This window comes from Benincasa hispida, chromosome 3 (assembly GCF_027475165.1).
Source record: "Benincasa hispida cultivar pf3 chromosome 3, pf3_genome.v1.1, whole genome shotgun sequence".
Lineage (NCBI taxonomy): Eukaryota > Viridiplantae > Streptophyta > Magnoliopsida > Cucurbitales > Cucurbitaceae > Benincasa > Benincasa hispida.
In genome coordinates, this window is record NC_143480.1 from 13,293,418 (window position 1) to 13,308,225 (window position 14,808).

At 34.0% G+C, this 14,808-nt stretch overlaps 1 protein-coding gene across 1 annotated transcript; it reads right to left on the reverse strand.

Annotated features, from left to right (window-relative positions):
* Positions 1-70: 70 nt before the first annotated feature.
* LOC120073104 (Ankyrin repeat family protein) lies at positions 71-2,848 on the reverse strand. Its single transcript, XM_039025726.2, has 2 exons — positions 1,285-2,848; positions 71-604 (listed from the first exon to the last, which is right to left on the reverse strand). Exons 1-2 carry the CDS (start codon positions 2,689-2,691, stop codon positions 221-223), a joined length of 1,791 nt encoding a protein of 596 aa, XP_038881654.1. The 5' UTR covers positions 2,692-2,848; the 3' UTR covers positions 71-220.
* Between the last annotated feature and the right edge of the window lie 11,960 nt (positions 2,849-14,808).

The following is a 14,808-nucleotide window of genomic DNA, read 5'->3' on the forward strand; positions in this document are numbered from 1 at the left end:
ACTGTCTGCAACTATTTCTTTCAAGTTGACTAAAATTGTTGACCGAAATAAAAAATCTAGACTACCAACATTCTGGAAAGGACAAGTGAGTTATATAATTAGACGGGTTATCTACATCGTATCTGTGAATTCAAAGCACAAGCAAATCCATTAAACTAATTAAATTAATTCCATTTCATTTCTCATCATTCGTCATCATTTCATCTCTCCCAGCATACAATCATTTCGATTTCCTTGTGGATTTTGACTTTTTCAGTTTGCTTGATTTGTCATCGGACCTCGCCCACGTATAACCATTTGGAATGGCAAATGGATCTATTTCATCTTGAGCCGCCGACCATAAACAACGATAATTTTGTTTAGCTGTCGATCCAACAGCTGAGTGGCTGGTGCTTCGCTTCAGCCACGTCGATGTCGATGTCGATGAAGATGAAGAACAAGACGGCAAAGATGAACAGTGTGATTCAGATGGATCATCTCCTCCACTGTTGACTAGTTGCCTTGGACTAGAGAATGGTGTGTAAAATTGTTCCGTCGGTTGAAGGTCCACAAATTTGGTGAATGTTATCACCACTCTCACAGTTGGCACCACCGGAATAGCCACCTACAGATCCAAAACAGAAGATTTCCCCTTAATTATTATTGACTTACGTTTTAAAAAAAAAAAATCTTCTAAATTTTTAATGCATCCCCCGTTTTGAATAAGTTTGAAACTTTTCTTTTTCCCACAAATAGTAATAATTATTATTTTAAAAAAATGGTTGAAAGGACCCAAGTCTGCGTTGTCTCTTACGCTGCCACGTTTTAATATTTGAGTCAAATTCTATTTGGGTCTTTATTGTTTTTTTTGTAGTTTTGTGAGAGGAAAAAAGAAATTAAAGCGTATTAAGAGTGGGGCCCTCGGTAGGAAAACAAGGATTCAGCGAAAAACGCAAAGTGGGGCCCGGGTGGTTTCTTTGTCTAGAGTAAATCCTCGAATAAGGTGGACCCCAGCAGTCCATCACCGTAGGATCAAAACAACCCAGTCGATCCCATCGCCGTTCAATCACCGACCATGGAGGCCCCACCAGGATGTCAACCAATCAGAGGGCTCTCTCTTCTTCAGTATACTTTCGTGAGAGACCGTTGCTTGGGCATCGAAAGAACGCCCAATTAAGAAAATAAATTATAAAATATAATAATCAAAAGCGAAATTCTAAGGCTTGAGATAGGGCCCACTTTAATTGACCCCAGAAAGACGTTTTGCAGTTGTAGTGTTTACTTTTCCTTTTTTTCAATTCTTACCTTGACCGGAAAAGTTCCCGGCGGGAACTTGGTGGTGAGCAGCTCCCTCATCCTTCTCACCGCCTTCACTTTGTTCGCCAAAATGTCGAGTAAAGGAAGAAGCTCTTCCGTCTTCAACGGAAACTGCTCCGTTAACCACACCGATGGACGTAAGCTTCTCACGTACTCCTTTTCCTTGGTCTGCGGCGGCTCAACTGGAACCGCCGTAAAATTCGGCCTCCCGACCTTCCTTGGGGGTGGCGCTGTCGCCGACGGTATGTCTACGCTTTTCCTCGGCATCATTACCCATTCCCTCTCTTCAGGAACAAAGCTACTGTGTCTTCGCCGGTCAGTGCTGTTCCTGTCAGGCAGCGCGAAACTAGGGTTTTCCGCTACTAAGAATCCGTCGTCGTCTTCGTCGAGTTCCAGCGGGAGGACCTGCTCACTACCTGCCACGTCACCTTCGCCACCGGCTACTTTTCGCGATCGGAAGCTGAACACTACGTTATGTACTTCGTAAACTTTGGCTTTCCATTCTCCAACGCTTTCGGTTTTCTCTTGTCTTCTCCAGTTAGTTCTTCCGACGAGTTCTGCTTTCGTGACGTCCATTCCAGGCCGGTAAACGCTCGTCTGAGAGCAGAATCCCGCAATGTCAGACTCACTCATCGGAGCCCCCGCGTTCTCGAACGCGTCGAAGATTTTGCGGTCGTCACGGTTGATCACAAGCAGAGAACCAGAGGGAATGTCGTGACTCTGATCACCATCTCCGAGAAAGAGAAAACTCTGATCTGCGCGCTGGATCTTCAAGCCATCAAATCCAGCCAACGACGTATCCGCTCGGAGATTACCATCACGCTTCCAGATTCTATAAGTATCCGATGGAGCAATTTTCCCAACAAACGGAATTACAGAGCTCTCAAAGTGAAACGAAATTTCCATGTAGAAATCTCGCATTCGACGAAGAACAGCAATAACCCGCGGCAATCGTCGGCGCCACTTAGACCATGCAGCGCGGTGGTGAACCTGGAGTAGAATGAGCGCAATGTCAGAACTCCGGCGACACATAGCCTCCTGCAGAGGGTTCCAACCAGCGGAATTCTGGAGAGAAATATCAGCCCCAGCAGAGGAAAGAGTTTTTGCAGCAAAAGCATCCTTAAGCCTAACAGCGAGATGGAGAGGAGTTTCCCGGTAAGGCACATCACGGCGGTCGAGAACAGCAGAGATCTTGTCAGCGATCCGCTCCTGAGCGAGAGAATCAGCCTCGGTGTGAATAAGAGCAGGATCAGCAAGACGAGGTAGAGTTGAAACGATACGCGAAAGAGCAGAATGATCAGCAAGAGCAACGGCGTAATGGACAGGACTATGAGCATAATCCTTAGGTTTAATGGTGGAAAGCGAGGTCGTCGTGGGGGTCGACGACTTCGCCATTATAGAGGTGAAAATGGAAAGAATGAAGCAAGGAAGAAAGAAGAAACGAAATGGGAAGAGAGCGACAAATGTTGTGGGGTTGGGATTTTTTGTTTTTTTTATTATTAATTTTTAATTTTATAATTCATCATAGTCTCACAAGGAAGAAGAAGAAGAGAATGTTAAGAGGAGAGGAAGTAAGGGCAAAATAGTAAAAGTGGTGTGTGTCTTTATTGGGAAACACGAGAGAGAGGGAATTGGCGCGTCTTTTGGTAATGGGCTTGGAGCAGAAGCTGTGCATATTTCTTTACAATGTCTGTACTTTACCTTCCCTTGCCTCAACCTTAGCTTAGTCGATTTGCTTTGTCTCCAAATTCAGATGGTTATTTCTTTTTTTTTCTTCTTAATAAATAAAGTAGAGAAATATGGGAGTATAGGAAAGTAAGAAAGACTGGGAAAAAGGATATGGAGAGTGTGTGGGTAATACTAATAATTGGGGGATTTTGGTCAGAAAATGGCAGAGAGAGGAATGGTGATGGAGGCGTCACTACAGGCACGGGCGCTCAGTGCCTGCCAGTGGTCACCCTTCTGCATGCAACGCTCCGCACAGATGCTTGTCCCCACCCCCACCAAATCCTTCAGCCCATGTCTAATGGGCCAGGCCCAATTGTTCTTCTCGCACTTAGGCCCAAACTAGGATGAGGTTGGTTTATTGGGCCACAACATACATAGCCCATCCAGTCGACACGATGACAACCTGCCTCTGGCTACTACTGCCTACGATATCTTGTACACCGGAAGCTAAACAAAATTAAAATTCCCTTAAATTTGTTTCTATTTTGTACGTTGTCTTTTTTCCCTTTTAACTTGTACAATGGGTGTTGAATAAATCAATTATTATATCATAAAATTGCATTGCTTTTGAAAGTAATTTCGATACAATCTTAATATTGATGGTCTTGCTTTCTAAGGTAACGATACTCTTAATAGACAAGCACTCGTCAGAAAATTACTAGAATCATTTGGCCCAGAAAAATATACCAGAAGCAGAAGTTGGAAGCAATTGACTGAAGAAGCAGCCCCAATTATTTTAGGGAAGCTAAAAGATCCGTTTGAAAACCATTTTTAATCACAAAATTAATTTCAGCTTCAAAAAACATTAACACATTAAATAGAAAAACAGTTACCCTATTAAATAGAGAAAATGTAATAGAACCTTTTAGGAAAATTATTATATTAAATGAAACAGAAGCAAAAAGTCAATTTTTGGCAAATCATTCACAATAACTTTGAATACAGAAGAGAGTAGAATCCATTTATGAAAAAGGGTAACGACAATGGGTAATATTTCTAGGACTAATAGTTAAGCGTATAATAATATTGTAAAATAATTATACAAATAACAAAATCTATTAGTATCGCTGCTGATAGACTTCTATTAAAAAAAAATTGTATTGTGTTATATCTATAAATACTTTGAGTTTGGTTATTATATTTGTAACTTGTATAGATATTTAATATTTGAAATAAATGCATATAACAAATGTATTAAATAATAAATGAATGCGTTTAAATTTGTAAAATAATTAATATTTGAAAGGTAAATAACTTGTTTGTGCATAATTCAATATAAATATATATATATATTATTTCAAATGGTAAAACTGTTAAAAATATTCACAAGATATAGCAAAATTTTAGAACTATCAATGATAGACAGAAGTCTATCAGTGTCTATCATTGATAGTTCTAAAATTTTACTATATTTTGTAAATATTTTGATTTATTTTTCTATATTTAAAAACAACTCCCTCCCTCTCTCTCTATATATATGGGTAATTATTTTAAATGGCAAAATTGTTGTAAATATTTTCAAATATAATAAAATGTCACTGTTTATATAACATCCCGAATTTCAGGAAAATTTAAGTTAATTATCTAGAATTATTGAGTTTAAATTTCCCTTTCATTTGAGAAATTGAGATTAAATTGAAATAATTGAAAAACTTTTATTGATTAGATTGAATTTAATTGATTAGACATTCGAACTAATTATCTTGAAAATATTGAATTTTGCTTCCCTTTTATTTTAGAGTTTAGGGCAAACTTAAAAAAAATTAAAAAGATAATTAATTTCATGTGATTTTGAATTGATTTAAATATTTGGAAGAATTTGTATTGGATCTTATGCCATTTAATTTTAGTTTTTGAAGTCTAATAATTTGAAAAGTTAATCGATTTATTAATTTAATAGAATCTTTGAAGATTTTGGAGATATTGTGATAAAATTTATCTTTTTAAAATTAAAAAAAAAAAAAAAGAAAGAATTGAGATTTTTCGAAATTAAATGAGAGTGAAAAATCGGGAGAAAGCAATTTGGTTTTTCAGTGATAGTTTCCACAAAAATTTTAAATTTTCGAAGTTTGAACCATTGGATCGTGCTCAAATTTGGTCAGTTTGTTTGAGACATATAGAGTTTCATTTTGAACGGTTGGATCGCTTTTTGTTCCTAATCACTGCTGAATGAAATCTGTAAAACTAGAAATTCCCCTTTTCTCTCACTCTCGCAAACCCTCCTCATGCAAGACCCTCACTACTAGCCGCTAACCTAAACAATCTATGCCGTCCGACAACAACACCGCTGCCTATCTATGGTTGCGAACGCCGCTTATGCCATTGTCACTGAAATTGATATTTTGGGTAAGTTTTAGAATTCTTGGAGGTTCTTGACCACCCATTAGCTTTTGGCCCAAATTGGTTGATATCCTTTACGTTTTGCTTTTAGATTGAAGTTTTAGAGCATTTCTGGTCACTGTCCAACAAAGGAAACGAGTTTTTGAACATTTACTATTCGAAGTTTGGAGATCAGTGACGTGCTTTCTAGGAGGATTTATGATAGTTCGGTCCTTTCGTTGGTTTTAGTTCAAGTGAATTGTTGGAGTTGATCGTCGAGATAACTGTCCTTGACTTAATTTGAGGTAAGTGGTAATATTATCAGCGCCTTCGTGCCAGGCGGCCTAGATTAGATTTAAAAAGTTAATTGATGGACTTTAAAAGCATGATTTTGTCGTTGTGATATACTTGTTGCATGACAATTATAAGTATTATGAGCATGGTTGGAATTTTAAATAGTACTAAAATTATGTATGTGATGCATGATTAGACCAATAAGGTAGTTTACCGTATTTCCTTGATACATGTTTTATTTCAGAGGATCAACGGGTCTAGTTTCATGTTTGATGGTGTGGTTTCAGACTGCTAGACATGCATGAATCGACAGGTTCACGTTCATGTTATTTTTCCATATTTGACGGTGTGCCTTCAGGCTGCTAGACATGCGTAAATCGATAGGTTCACATTCATATTATTTTTTCATGTTTGACGGTGTGCCTACGGGTCGCTAGACATGCGTGAATCGACAGGTTCACGTTCATGTTACTTTTCCATATTTGACGGTGTACCATCAGGCCACTAGACATGCAAGTCAAGGCAAGACAGTACGACCTTTGGTTTCTTTTCATCATCTAAGATAGACGTAGTTGTTTGAGTCAGGGGCCCATCATTTTCTACTGTGGATGCATAGCCTGATTTCGGTAATGGGATCACTTACTGAGTATTTTTATACTCAACCTTTCTTAATTTATGTTTTTTAGGTAAGGAATGGGAACGGACCGGCGAGTGACGAGAGGGACTTATGTTCGTGCCATATGGGACATGCAAATCGCTTCTGCTCAGTTACGTTTTTAAGCTATTTAAAATTTTTTATTTGAAACTCGATGTTAGTCAAAATATTATCTGTTTAAGTCATTTTACCTTCATTATTTTAGGGCCCCAAATAAAGGTTTTATTTATTTATTTTCGAGTTTATTTTGGAAAAACTATCCTTATTGTTTTGATGATTTTTTTAACAAAATATCTGGGTTTTAAATGTGTATTTAGTCGTAATGGCCTTTGTTAGAGTAATCGAAAGGTTGGATCATTACAGTTGGTATCAACCTAAGTTTTAGGTTCTGTAGACTAACTTACGATGTAAGTCTTCGTTTTGTGTCCCTTATGGCTATTCACGAATCCTTCGTCCTCGCCAGGTATGTTCTTTCATTAAATATTTTATGGAAAATGTGTTTAAAAGCCTTCATGTCTAAGTTTTATGTATCGACTGACTGTTATTGCTAGTTTAACGACCTGAAAGAAGTTAATATGAGATAACTATTTTGTTTTGGTGTTATGGAAAGAAAGAAGAATCATAATAAGGCCATTTGGTGTTAGTTTAATTCGTGGATGGACTGTTAGAAACGGACATATATTTCTGTTCAAGGATATTGAAATCTGATAGAACTATGAAGTGCTGAAATGGATGTATTTGGTTAAGCTATAGAATAAGGTAGGTGAATTGGAAATCACTGGGGAATAATATTAAGTTTTGCATTACGAGAATAAAACTAGTGGTGCTACAAGGAACTTTATCACAAGGCACACGTTCTTAGTTACGAGATTAAAGTTTCTTTATAAGATAAGAAAGAGGTGAAGAAGAGACTATAAATTCTATTAAGGATTACTAGATATTAAAATCAAAATGTTCCAAGAAAAAATTTGAAAGGATTAATAGGTCATGATCACTTTCATGGTATCGACGTTGGTGGAGCGAGTAATGTATGGTGTTTTGATTCTTTATATAACGTGCCTAAAAATAAGAAGAATTACTAGATGGAGCATAAAGCGATAGTATGAGGAACTCTTTACAAGACCTAGGTAAGATGAATTGATCAAGGAATGCCAAGATGGTTGAAATTATAGTTGCCTTTAGATGGGAGAAAACGTGTTATTGGATTGAAAATTCTTAAGGTGCTTGGTTTGAACTATGTGTTTGTTGCAATGAAAAGGTTCAAGTTTAATTAACCATACCAAGAGGAAGGATAAACATTTTGAAGTTTAAAAGTAATATTATCTTGTGGGGATACCTTACTATAGTTCCAAGTTTGGAGTGGAATTTTAGATTTATAGAAAAAGTTATAAAGGGTCATATGTCTTGATTTAGGGATTATGTTTCACTCTTGAAGTGAAAATTGCACCTTCAAGTTGTTGGGTTAAGCAAGGATAGATATGAAGAAAACTAAAAGTATTTAAGGAATGTTTTTTTTTTTTTTTCAATTTGGAGAGGTAAATGGAAATTAATGTGTTCAAGACTCCCAAATAGTTAAGTATGGTTTGGATTTTAAAACATGATATGGGTGGATACAAGGCGCTGGTTTTAGTGTAAAGAAGGCGTCGGTTTTAGTGTAAATGAGAAATCTCTTATTACCATTTGAAACTTTGGACTGTAGTAAGCATTATTTGAAAAAAAAAAAAAATATAGCTTGCTTAGGTTGATGCAAACTCATTGTTAGCTCAAGATTAAGATCGAGTTACCTAGGTCATCTAGGTGAAATAGTCAAGTCTTAAACAGTAAATAGCGTTATAAAATAAAAGTGACTTATTTCTTGGCCCTTATCTTATACAAACTCATTGCATAGGACATCCCCACTTTTCATGTCATAACATGTACGAATTAGGAACACATCGTATGTAGCACTTTACAACTCTTTGTAACAACTACAAAGTAGGATGCATCCAATGGTGTTACAAGAATAAGGTACCCAATCTCATTCGTGTACCATAGATCATTTTGACTATTTACTCGAACCTGATCCACTCTTATATCTCCACATAAAGTTCAAGTACTCATATAATAGTCATGGGTCTTAGTTTATTGGATTTATACTTTCATACAATTTATAAATCAATAACAAGTATATTGATAATAGAAAATGTTTATTATTTTACAAACTGTGAGTTTTTAGGACATAAAACCCAACAAAAGTAATCTAGCTCCAAGTAAGAAACAAGCTATATGAGTATTAAGGTTGAGTAAATTTGATCTCCTAGAATGACCCTCAGCACTAAAGATGAATTTGAGTTAAAAGCAACTCCTATCCTTAAGACTCCTCATAGAAGGACTCTAGTAGAGTTGGAATAGCCTAAGTCACTGATACAAGAACCATTTAGCAATGTGTTTCATATTTTCCTTAATGTTTTGCCTTGGACACACCAGCTTTGTTTATTAGGAAAGAAAGATGATTCACACGACTTTATATCAACTATTACGGATTGAATATGATAGCGTATCTCAGTTGCAGGAGATTGTCAGGGCAATTAGGTGCCGAATCCGAATTCTGAATCCTGGACTTGAAATGCCATGGGAGATATGTTTTTTGTTGCATGGACAGTGAGGTGACCTACTCTATGGAGTGTGAACATTCTCAATATAGATGTATACAATCATGAAGATCTTTATCTTAGAAACTGGCATCGGGTAATGGTTACAACTATTATGAGATTATGGTGATGTATTTTGGAATGACAAATGCTCTATAGTAGATGGGGAATTCAAGAGCTTCATTTAAGTGAGATTTTCAGACTCATGTATAAGAGGGTCCTAAATGGTGATATGTGTTTGTTTTAAGATTAAATAGTAACATGATATTGTCTCAGATAAGTTATACAATTCATGGTAGGAGATGAAGACTTTCTAAAACGTGGAGTTAGTGCTAATTAAAAGTTCTTTGGCAGAATTATCGGTCTGAAGAAGCAATTTGGAAACATGAGGTGAGACAAGAACTAAGTATCACGAGCTTTTAAGGACTTGAACTTTTGAGGGCGAAAGTAAGGGAAGAATATAACATCCTAAATTTCAGGAAAATTTAAGATAATTATCTAAAATTATTGAGTTTAAATTTTCCTTTCATTTAGGAAATTGAGATTAAATTTAAAAAATTGAAAAATTTTTATTGGTTAAATTGAATTTAATTGATTAGATATTCGAACTAATTATCTTGAAAATATTGAATTTTGCTTCCCTTTGATTTTGGATTTTAGGACCAACTTAAAAAAAATTAAGGAGATAATTAATTTCACATGATTTTGAATTGATTTAAATATTTAGAAGGATTTAATTTGTGTCAAATTAATAGATTTCATGACATTTAATTTTGGTTTTTGAAGCCTAAATTAAGATAATTTGAAATTTTAATTGATTTATTAATTTAATAGAATCTTTGGAGATTTTGGAGATATTGTGATAAAATTTATCTTTTCAAAATTTTTTAAAAAATTGAAAATTTTCTAAATTAAATGAGAGCGAAAAGAGGCAAACAAATTGGGGAGAAAACAATTCGGTTTTTCACCAACAACTTTCACAAAAATTATTGATTCTGGAGTTTGAACCGTTGGATCATGCTCAAATTTGGTCATTCTATTCGAGACATATAGAGTTTCATTTTGAACGGTTGGATCTTTTTTTGAAGCTCTGGTTTGTTCCTAATCGTTGCTGAATAAAATCTATAAAATTAGAAATTCCCATTCTCTCTCACTCTCGTAAACCCTCCTCATGCAAGACCCTCACTATCAGCCGCTAGCCTAAACAATTTATGCCATCCAAAAGCACCACCCGCGGCCTATCTATGATTGCCACCACTTTTGATGTCATTGTCACCGAAATTGATATTTTGGGTAAGTTTTAGAATTCTTGGAGGTTCTTGACCACCCATTAGCTTTTGCCCAAATTAGTTGATATCCTTTACGTTTTGTTTTTAGATTGAAGTTTGAGAGCGTTTCTGGTCACTGTCCAACAGGGAAAACGAGTTTTTGAACATTTACTATTCGAAGTTTGGAGATCAGTGACGTGCTTTCTAGCAGGATTTACGATCGTTTGGTCCTTTCGTTGGTTTTAGTTCAAATGAATTGTTGGAGTTGGTTGTCGAGATAACTGTCCTTGACTTAATTTGAGGTAAGTGGTACTATTACCGGTGCCTTCATGCTAGATGGCCTAAATTAGATTTATAAAGTTAATTAATGGACTCTAAAAGCATGATTTTGTCGTTGTGATATACTTGTTGCATGACCGTTATAAGTATTATGAACATGGTTGAAATTTTAAACAAATGAAATTATGTATGTGATGCATGATTAGACCAATAAGACAGTTTACCGTCTTTCTTTGATGCATGTTTTATTTTAGAGGATTGACGGGTCTAGTTTCATGTTTGACGGTGTGGCTTTGGGCCGCTAGAATGCGTGAATCGACAGGTTCACGTTCATGTTATTTTTCCATGTTGTGCCTTCGGGCCATTAGACATACGTGAATCGACAGGTTCACGTTCATGTTATTTTTTTCATGTTTGACGGTGTGCCCACGGGTCACTAGACATACGTGAATTGATAGGTTCACGTTCATGTTACTTTTCCATGTTTGACGGTGTGCCATCAGGTCACTAGACATGCAAGTCAAGACAAGACAGTACGTCCTTTGGTTTCTTTTCATCATCTAGGGCAGATGTAGTTGTTTGAGCCACGAGCCCATCATTCTCTGCTCGTGAATGCATAGCTTGATCCCGGTAATGGGATCACTTACTGAGTATTTTTATACCCAACCTCTCTTAATTTATGTTTTTCAGGTAAGGATGGGAACGGACCAGAAGGTGACGAGAGGGACCTGTGATCGTGTCATATGGGACATGTAAACCGTGTCCGCTCAGTTTATGTTTTCAAGCTATTTAAAAGTTTTGATTTGAAACTCGATGTTGGTCAAAATTTTATCTGTTTAAGTTATTTTACCTTCATTATTTTACGGCCCCAAACAAAGGTTTTATTTATTTATTATTTATTTGTTTTCGAGTTTACTTTGGAAAAACTATTTATTTGTTTTGGAGTTTACTTTGGAAAAACTATCCTTATTATTTTAATGATTTTTTTCCTCAATGATCAAAATGTTTTGAATGTAAATATGTAATTATGAGTAACAACCCTTATCAGAGTATTCAAAAAGGTCGGATCGTCAGAATTGATATCAGAGTCTAAGTTTTAGGTTTTGTAGACTGACTTACAATGTTTTAGAATAAAGGACTTACTAACTACTCACACAATTGTATGGTAATTGATTTATTGAATTATATTTGTTCTTACTGTATATAAATATTTGGTCATATGAGCACGTTACTTGGAAAAGGTTAATTATATTGATTTTGGCAAAATGAGTTTCGTGTGGCAAATACCATCTGGTAAGATATTTGCATATCCAAATGTGTCAAATAAAACAACACCACATTCAATTTTTAACACGTTTTTTCCTTTTCAAAATAGTCCAATGGACAATTTTAACACGTTAGACATGAAAACGATCATTTTTAGAAAGTTAAATATGAATTTGATAATTACCTAAAATTTGTATGATCATACGGGTTGTTTTATAAGATTAATCAAGATATATATAAAAAAAAATCGAAATTTATATATATATATATATATTTGTAATTAAGATGCATATATTTAAATAGCGCTTGAGCAACGATTTTACTAGAATACAAATAATCATATAATATAAAGGAATGGCACACCACCAAGTCATCAAAATATTGAATTTCAAATACAAAGGAAGGATCGAATTTGGAGTGAAAGAAATGCAAACATGTCATGTTCTTAAAGATTAAGATTAAATTATAAGGTCAACTAATTAGTTAAGAAATTATTTCATTGATTAAAAAATTAAAAGCTTGAATAGTCGAACTTTCACTCCTACATATGATTAAACTCAAATAATAATGTTTTTTTTTCAACAACATGAAATAGAAGTTCAAACTTCTAAATTTGGTCGATGAAATATGTTTTAATTAGTAGAACTATATTTAAATTGGTTATAAATAGTATGTTTTTCAAGATTGCAAGGGTTTTATTCTAGGTTTAAAAATAAAATAAAAATTATTTTAAATGATAAAATTACTAAAAATATTTACAAATAATAACAAAATATCACATAGCAATAAACCACTATCTGTGTCTATCTACAAAATAATAACAAAATATTACAGTCTATTGTTAATATTTTGGTTCATTTTTCTATATTTGAAAATAACTCTTAAAAATATTTAAGATAGACCTTTAAACTTATTTCATTTAGTCTATACACTTAAAGATACTATAATAGATTGGATTTTAAATTTTTAGAGCTTGTTTAATAATTATTTGATTTTTTTTAAAAAATAATAATCATTTATTTTTTTTGCCTACTTTTTAACGATGGATTTTAAAATTCAATTCAAGTTTGAAAACTAAAAATGAAAAAAAAAATATAGTTTTAAAATTTTTGTTTTTTATTTTTGAAATTGGGTAAAAAATTCAAACATTTACCTGAAAAATTGAAATATATAATAAAGAAATTGTGTTAAAATCAGTACAGATTTCAAAATTGTAGTAGACATCAAACAAGGGTCTTAATTTTTCTTTTGACAAATTCATATTGTTAACTTCACTAGTTAAATGTTGCACGGTTGAATTATTCCACACATAATTCTTAAATAGTATAATTAACATCTCAAGTAAATATCAAATAAACTAAATAATCAAGGATCAATGTTAAATATTCATCAAAACATCAATGTTAATAATTAACACTCGATCAAGTTAGTTTTTTTATTTTTCTTTTCTATTTTCAACAATGGTCGAATGTTCGGTTATTTATTTTTTTTAATATATATTTATACTCTTCCTCTTCATTTCCTTTTTCTAATAAGAAAAACATATTTTATAAAAAAATTATCATCGTATTTATTAATAATAAGAAAATTTTACTGTTGTTTCATCCTTAACTGTTTAAGCTTTAAGATACATCATAAAAAATAACAAATTCTCAATATTTATTTCTTCCATATTACAACTATTGTTCATAATTGAAAAATAATTAAATGCAAATTAAAATGTCCACATCAATGCAATAATTTAATATTTTTCATTCATTTAAAAATAATAATAATAAAATGGACGTGTTCCAAATGGCGGACGTCATCGTTTTTTAGTTGGTTGTCGTCGTCGACTTTGAACTCTAGGTTGCTTAATTCCTCTTGATTCTATGTTTCCTCTTAGTCCTTTAGTAGATCTGGTACCTTTGCAAGCGCTAGAGGTGTTCACAGTTCGGTTCGATTTGGTTTGGGACTCAAACTGAACCGAATCGTGAAGTTTAAAAAATGTTTTTTTTTAAATCAAATCGAACCACATGTTCAGGTGGATTTCACGATTTTTTTATTTTTGTTTTTGTTTTTTATGCTTTTTCATATTTTCTCAATTATAAGCGGTTCTGTTTGGTCCGATTTCATGATTTTAAAAATTTTTTCGTGCTTTTTCATATTTTCTAGTGTGTGTGTGTACATATATATATATTGCTTTTTAATATATTTATTAAAAAAGCGTTTGGTTTGGCTTCAAATTGGTTTTTAAATTTGAAACCAAACCGACCGCAATAATTCGCAAGCCGAACCAAAACACATTAATTTGGTTTCAGTTTGGTTTTAGCGGTTTCAACGATCACCCCTAGCAGGCGCTTCATAATATGAATATTCACTATGCTCTCCACGGTTACGCCCATGTCCATGTATGTATGAAGATGATGGACCGACCTCTAAATCATAATATCCTAAACCAAAGGCTGACATCATCATTATCGAGCTAGTATAACCAGTTTGGCTTCACGTCTACATCATATGAGATAATTCTTCCACATTTTGGTCAACCTCATCGAACTCATCTTCTTCTACTCAAGCACGTCATCTACGGCTAGGAACCTGCAAGAGGTATATAGTACATATAATATATCTCCTCCATGTAGCTCTCGTTATTACTGCATACAGTAAGGACCTAGTTTGGATCATTTGCAACATCAAGAAGGCTATTGTTGCTCGATCTCTGTAAGTTTTAAAATAATTAGACATTATTTAAAATAAATTTAAAATAAAAATAATAAATGATATTTAATTATGTACCAGATGACCCATAACTGCTTTGGACGAGTAATGTAGCACCTTGTAATATTATTATACCAATTGATGTAATCTTGAGTTGCATCCCTATTGAACTGCCCAATTGAAACCCTCATTGCAATAAACATTCTACAACAGTGCCATTATGGTACCAAATATGCAACTTTTTCAGACTAATATGCATTTCATCCATGTGAAAATATATGAAAGGACTTATCGTCTACCACGTGTCTTGACGTTTGTATAGAAATTAGGCAAAGTGTCCATGATAACTTTGTAAGACCTCCAATAATTTGAA